This window comes from Penaeus japonicus, unplaced genomic scaffold, assembly GCF_977035675.1.
Source record: "Penaeus japonicus unplaced genomic scaffold, GWHDUDI00000001_assembly GWHDUDI00000042, whole genome shotgun sequence".
In the NCBI taxonomy this organism is placed as follows: Eukaryota; Metazoa; Arthropoda; class Malacostraca; order Decapoda; family Penaeidae; genus Penaeus; species Penaeus japonicus.
Genome location: NW_028234444.1, coordinates 17,092,700 through 17,100,199, shown reverse-complemented (window position 1 = coordinate 17,100,199; position 7,500 = coordinate 17,092,700). Strand labels below are relative to the sequence as shown.

The window sequence follows — 7,500 nt, the reverse complement described above, 5'->3', positions numbered from 1 at the left end:
TTATATTGATATTGTTATTTTTATTTTTATCATCATCATTTTCAACTATTCTTGCTATTATTATTACTACTATTATTATGATTATTATTATCATTATCACTTAATTATTGTTATCCTTCTTTTTTGTTATGGTCATTATTATCATTATTATCATTATTATCATTATTACTCTTATTACTTTTATCGTTATCAATATCATAATTATTATCTTAAGATTATTATCAGCATCATTATCAGTATTATCATTGTCTTTATTAGGAATATCAATATTATCATTTCATATTTTCTTTGTTCTTTTGTTACAATTTCCTCTATGTATTAATTCATTTTCGTTTCCTATTCGTCGATTCTAATATATTATTCAAATATCATCGTCCGTTTTACTTTCAAATCAATTAATAAACACAATGAACAAAATCGCTACAAGACAGAAGCAACGAGCGATAAATTTGATAAGAAATAAATCAATACGAAGAGAAATGGAAAATAGGATACAGTGCGTCGAACGAGCCAAACGGAGCGAAATGCGTGAAATGTGCAGAATGGAGCGAACGGCGTAGAATTGGCAGAAAGGAAATTCGGTGGAGATAGAGAGAGTAAGCACAAAGTAATTAAATATAGGATGCCTTTTCAACATTTTTTTACCCTTTTTTTCTCTTAGTCTTTTTCGTATTCCTTGTTCTTACTTCACTTTATCAGAATCGATTGAGCTGGAAAGGAAACTCGATGGAGATAGAGAGTAAGCAAAAAGTAATCAAATGTAGATGCCTTTCCAATATTTTCAATATCTCTCTTTCTCGTATTTTTAGTCATTGTTTTCGTTATATAAATTGTTTATTTGTTATATAAATCATGAATCGAGTGAAATGTGAAGAATCATCAGAAAGGAAAGTTGGTGGAGATAGAGAGAGCAGGCACAAAGTGACTGAATGTAGGATGTCTTTTTAAAAGTATTCCTTTTCTTTCTCTCTCTGTCTCCATCTTCTCCGTATTTTTTGGCTTCCTTAACTTTATCGTAACTGGTTTCTATTTTCTGTTTTATATATCATGAATTGAATGAATGGCGTAGAATTGATCGAAAGGAAATTCGATAGAAATAGAGAGAGCAAGCATAAAGGGATTAGATGTAAGATACCTTTTCTTTTCTTTTTTTTCTCGCGTTCTTTATCTTTCTTTCAATTTATCAATACTGACACTTGATTGCTTCTCTCATATTTTACATAAAACGAATAGAGTAAACGGCTTAGCACTGGCAGACATAAATTTCGGTGTCGACAGAGAGAGCAAACACAAAGTGATTAGAAATAGGACTCAACAATTCTCTTCCTGCGTTTTAATTAGTTGAATTGTATTTTTTCCCTCAGCCTCTTTATTTTTATGTTGTGATCTCATGATGACTATGATTATCATTGTTGTTATTCTGGTTATTGTCATTGTTGTTACTGTTATGATTATTATTGTCATTGTTATCATTATTATCATTGTTATTATTCTCACTGTCATTGTTACAGTTATAGTTTTCAATATTATCATTATCAATATCGTTATTATTGTATTCCTCATCATTATTCTATCTTTATTGTATCATCACTATCATTATATCCATCATCATCATCGCCATCACCACACATTGATATTAAAATTTTCTCGTTTTTATAATCATCTCCCTCCACCATCGCCACCCCCATCCCCCCCTTCAACCCCCACCCCCACCCCACCCCCCGCAAAAGACGGGATTTCGGGTGTGAGGTGAACTGTAATGATAACACGAGCCGGAACAAGGTTAGGCAAGATGGCGGCTTTTGTCGGGGGCGCGAACCGTTGGCGCGCGGGAAAAATGAAAAGAAAAAAAAGAAAAAAAAAGAGGTTTATCAAATGGGGGAAAAGAGGTGGAAAGGTTGTGGTGTTTTTTGTTTTTGTTTGTTTGTTTGTTTATTTTGGGTGGTTGTGTTTATTTGTTTTGGTTCAGATCTTCACTCTTGCTGTCTCTCTTTCTCTCTTTCTCTCTTTCTCTCTCTTTTTTCTCTTTCTCTCTCTCTCTCTCTCCCCTTCTCTCTTTCTCTTTCTCTTTCTCTCTCTCTTTCTCTCCTCTCTCTCTCTTTCTCTCTCTCTCTCTCTCTCTCTCTCTCTCTCTCTCTCTCTCTCTCTCTCTCTCTCTCTCTCTCTCTTTATCATCCTTATAATTATCATCATTAAGACCATTATCATCATCATCACCATCGTTAGTTTCATTACCAATGCCATTATCATTATCAAAACAATCATAACAATGAAAAATAATCAAAATATCTTACAGAGAAACGAAAAGACAAATAAGGAGAATCAAATACCAAGAAAGGAAATCAAATTCTCCTCCAGTGGCCATATTGGATTCGAAAAATTTAATATCGTGACGGATTTCGGCAACGGAAAATATCGAGTCAAATACTTTGTTACAGAACTCTTGTCTTGATTCAATAAGGTTTAATTAAGGAATATTTTGTTTTGGCCTTCGCTCTTATTAGCTATCTGTCTGTTCATATATATATATATATATATATATATATATATATATATATATATATATATATATATATATATATATATATATATATATATATGTATGTATATATATATATATATATATATATATATATATATATATATATATATATATATATTTATCTATATCTATCTATGTATCTATACATATATATATATATACATATATATATATATATTTATCTATCTATATCTATATATATACATATATATATACATATATATATATATATATATATATATATATATATATATATTTATGTATGTATTATATATATACATATATATATATACATATATGTATACACAACATACATAAATACATACATACATACTTAAACACATACATATATACATCCATACATTCATACATACATATAAACAGATAAATCGATACACACACAGAAAAACACACACACACACACGTGTATATATACGTACAGTCGTACACCTGTGCATCTCTCCGCCTCCACTAACCCCCTCTCCCCCCTCCCTCCCCCTACAGACGGCTACACAGACACCGACGTCGTGATGTACTGGATGGACGTGCCCGTGGTGGGCGTGGAGGAGGCGGAGCTGCCCCAGTTCACCATCATGGGCTACGAGGCCAACGGGCGGACGGAAGAGCTGGCCACGGGCGTCTACCGGAGGCTCTCCATCAGCTTCAACCTGCAGAGGAACATCGGCTACTTCGTCTTCCAGACTTACCTGCCCAGCATCCTGATCGTGATGCTGTCGTGGGTGTCCTTCTGGATCAACCACGAGGCCACGTCCGCTCGGGTGGCGCTCGGTGAGGAGGGGGACGGGTGGGGGAGGGTTTAGGGTGGGAGGGAGGGTGGGAGGGGGATGGGAGGGTGGGGGGTGAGATGAGGGTGGGGGAGGGGATGGGTGGGATAGGGGGGTGGGATGGGGATTGGGGAGGGGGTGGGAGGGGGGTTGGGGAAGGGATAGGGGGAGGTGGGAGGGGTGGGATGGGTGGGGATTGGGGGAAGGGTGGGAGGGGGAGGGGATTAGGGATGGGGAGAGAGGGAGATGGGATGGGATGGGGAGGGATTGGGGTGGGATGGAGGCGATGGGATAGGATGGGATAGGTAATGTGTGTGTGAGAAAGAGGGAGACTCTGACTTTGACAGATATATTGAGACAAGTGGTTACTTACATCTCAAAAAAAAAATGAAGTAACATAGTTATCCTCCTCCCCATCTTAACCCTTCTTTGGGCTCACTATCTATCAAAAAGACTTGCAGCTATATCAACAGACAGAAAATTTTCCAGGCTCATAGATCACAAGAAATAAGTGTTTACATTTCAGGAGAGCGATATATCAGTATTAATTTCCACCCTCACCATGATAAGTCCGCTCCTGGGATTACATAATCACATACTTGAATATGTGATGGACATACATGTTAGCAAAATGCAGGGAGAGAGGGCGGATTTGAGGAAGGGAGGAGAGGGAGAGAGAGAGAGAGAGAGAGAGAGAGAGAGAGAGAGAGAGAGAGAGAGAGAGAGAGAGAGAGAGAGAGAGAGAGAGAGAGAGAGAGAGAGAAAGAGAGAAAGAGAGAGAGCAAGAGAGGGGGAGGGAGGGAGGGAAAGATAGATAGAAAGGTAGATATAGAGAGAAAGAGAGAGAGAGAGAGAAATAGAGAGAAAGAGTGAGAGAGACTATGGATAGATAAATCGATAAATTTATTGGCAAATAGTTAGACAGATGGACATCAGATAGAGGGCTATATGAACTGTAAATCAAAAGATATATAAATGTATATATAGTTATAAAAGAAATTCACAATGTTTGAAATTATAATAATTATTGTTGTATCAAATATTCTGAAAACCCGCAATACTCATCATCTTTCCCCTCTCTTTCCCCTCTTTCCCCTCTCTGTCTCTCCAATTACTCTCCCTCCCTCCTCATCTCTCTCTCTCCTCAACTCCCTCCCTTCTCATCTCTCCTTCCTGTTTATCTCTCTCTCTCTTTCCCCTCCCTCCCTCCTTAACTTTCTCTCACCCTCACCTCTCCCATACTCCTCTCCCCTCCCTATTTCCCCTCATCTCCTCTCCCCGTCACCCCTCTATCAACCCCTTTTCCCCTTTTCCCTCACCCCCTCTCCTTCCTTCCCCATCAACCGACCTATCTTTCCATCTCTCTTCCCTCCTCCATCACCTCTACTCCCCCATTCCCTCTCTCTCCCCACTAACCCCCTCACTCCCTTTCTCCTCCACACCCTCTATCCCCCCCCCCCCCTTCTCTCCTCCACTCTTCCATCTCCTCTCTCTCCTCAATTCCCCACCACCCCTCTTACCACGCTCCCCTCCCCCTCAACCGTTCCCCCTCCCCTCCTCCTCAACCACTTCCCTCCCCCTCAACCACTTCCTCCCCCCTTTCATCCATCCCCCTCCTTCTACCCCCCACTCCCCACCCCCTCAACCACTCCCTCCCCCCTTTCATCCATCCCCCTCTTTCTACTCTCCCACTCCCCATTCCCATCCTCCCACCCACTCCTTCTACCCCCTTCCCCTCTTTATACCCCCCACCCTCTCCTTCTACCCCATCCCACCCTCAACCCTCCCACCATACCCACCCACCCACCCTCCCACCCACCCACCCTCCACCCACATTCCACCCTCCCACCTCCCACCCTCCACCCACCCTTCACCCTCCCACCCACCAACCCACCCACCCTCCCAACCCATCCCTTCCCCAAACAGGCATCACCACCGTGCTGACCATGACCACCATCAGCACGGGCGTCCGCTCTTCCCTGCCGCGCATCTCTTACGTCAAGGCCATCGACATCTACCTTGTGATGTGCTTCGTGTTCGTGTTCGCCGCCCTGCTCGAGTACGCCGCCGTCAACTACACTTATTGGGGCCAGAGGGCGAAGAAGAAGACGAAGAAGATGAAGGAGAGTAACGGCCAGAACAAGCAGCAGCCGCCTCACCACCCGCCGCCGCCCCCGCCGCCCATCAAAGTGGATGGCTTCACGCCCAACGAGGAGATTATCGAGCTGCAGGATATTAGGATGTCGCCCATACCGTCGATAAGGTGGGTTGGGGGGTGGGGGTGGGATTAGGGGGGGGGGGGAGGAGGGAGGGGGAGCTTGCAGGATATTAGGATAAGGTGGGTTGTCGGGTGGGGGGGTCGGGTTGGGGTGGGGGGGGGATTAGGGGGAGGGGAGGAGGGAGGGGGAGTTGCAGGATAGGAGGATGTTGTTCATGCCGCGGTCGGGTTGGGTTGGGATAGGGGGGAAGAGGATAGGGGGAGGGGGTAAGGGAGGTAGGGAAAGTAGGCTAGGGGATAGAGGGAGAGGATAGGGAGTCTGGGGGATGGAATAGGGAGAGGGAATGAAGTAGGGTAGGGAGAGGGGGGGAGGGGGATGGGGGAAGAAGCAGTAGGGGAAAGTGAAGGATCTAAGGGGTGAGGGGTGAAGGGGAGAAGGAGGGGGAGATAGAAGAAAGTCGCTCAATAAGGATGAGGTGAATCGGGTGTTGGGGAAAGGGGGAGGGAGTAGAGGGGGAGTTGATAGGGGGAGATTGAAGGGGAGGGGGGAAAGGCTGAAATAAGGAGGGAGGTGAGAAAAGTAGAGAAGAGGAAGAGAAAAAAGATGTGTGTGAGTGTATGCAATAATGCATTCCATGCATATGTGTATTCATGTCAATGTTTAGTTATTTATGTCCGTCTGTCTTCATGCCTATATATCTGTCAGTCCGTTTACCTATCTGTCTGTCTGACAGCCTCTCCCCCCGCACATAAACCCCCACATGACCTCCCCCCCCTTCCATCCCCGCAGGCAACGCCACAACTCCAAGTTCTTCTCGAGCGAAGGATCTCTGCAAGACCTCAAGTTCCCGCCCTCTTTCCGCATCAACCGGAACTACTCCTTCCCGACCCGGTCCAGCATCCACGCCCCCAAGGGTCCCAGCAGGAAGCGCGTTATCTCCACGCTGAAGAAGGGTGCCTCGGCCATCAAGGGCGCCATGCCAGTCATCAAAGACGTCAACGTGATCGACAAATATTCCCGGGTCGTGTTTCCGTTGTCGTTCATTTTCTTCAATACAGTGTACTGGTGCTTTTACCTCCTCTAAGGGATCGGATAGGAAATAAAATAAAATAAAGAAAGGGGGAGATGAGAGAAAGAGAAAGAAAAGAAAATGAAAACGGAATAAAAAGGATGAGGAAAACTTTTTTGAGGAAATATTGACCTGTGTGTTTCATTCCTCTTCTATTGATTTTTTTGTGTTTTTGTTTTCGTCTGTTTGTTTGTTTTATTTGTTTTTTTTCTTCTCCGGACTGGTCGGTCAGAGTCGTGACAGTGGCAGCCGTGGAGGAATCTGCTGTACTTGATTATTACGTACAGTATGTGTGTCGTGTACGTATATATCTATATCTATATCTATATCTACATCTACTTCTACATCTACATCGATTTATCTATCTATATAGATGGGTAGATGTCTATGTAGATGGATAGATAGGTAGATATATACATAGATATATATATACTCACACATATGTGCATACCGTTATATATATATATATATATACATATACTCATAACCTCATTCCCCTCCTCACTACCCCCTTCCCCCTCCCCTAACCCCCTCCCCCCACCGAATATCCATATACATATTAACATAAAAAGGTTCACGCCCTGTAGCCAGCAAAATATAAAGAGGAAAAAAAAAAGACTGGGAAACTTTACCCTCAACTTTACATATACGCTCCCTGTTGTTTGTTCATTATACAGGGGGACAAACATGTGATAATAATGGTACATGGAATAAAAAAGAAAGGAAAATAAAGTGTTCACAAAGATCATAGCAATCCATATAATGAACAAAGGTGAAGAAAAAGATGAAATATATACATATATATACACAAAACAAGGTGTCAAAGTTCGTTGTGTGGTTCGGTCGCCATGTCAAGAAGGTGTACGGGCGTAAACCCAGATTTAC

The 7,500-nt window shown here is 42.7% G+C and overlaps 1 protein-coding gene across 2 annotated transcripts in view; it reads left to right on the top strand.

Moving 5' to 3' along the window:
• The window catches only part of Lcch3 (Ligand-gated chloride channel homolog 3), a 126,089-nt gene extending 118,742 nt beyond the window's left edge, over positions 1–7,347 (top strand). For both annotated transcript variants that reach the window (XM_086535207.1, XM_086535206.1), the window contains exons 6-8: positions 3,047–3,331; positions 5,254–5,590; positions 6,336–7,347. In XM_086535207.1, the coding sequence (XP_086391333.1) occupies positions 3,047–3,331; positions 5,254–5,590; positions 6,336–6,630 (917 nt within the window). In that variant the 3' untranslated portion in view covers positions 6,631–7,347. The remainder of the gene's footprint in view (positions 1–3,046; positions 3,332–5,253; positions 5,591–6,335) is intronic.
• The last annotated feature ends 153 nt before the right edge of the window (positions 7,348–7,500 follow it).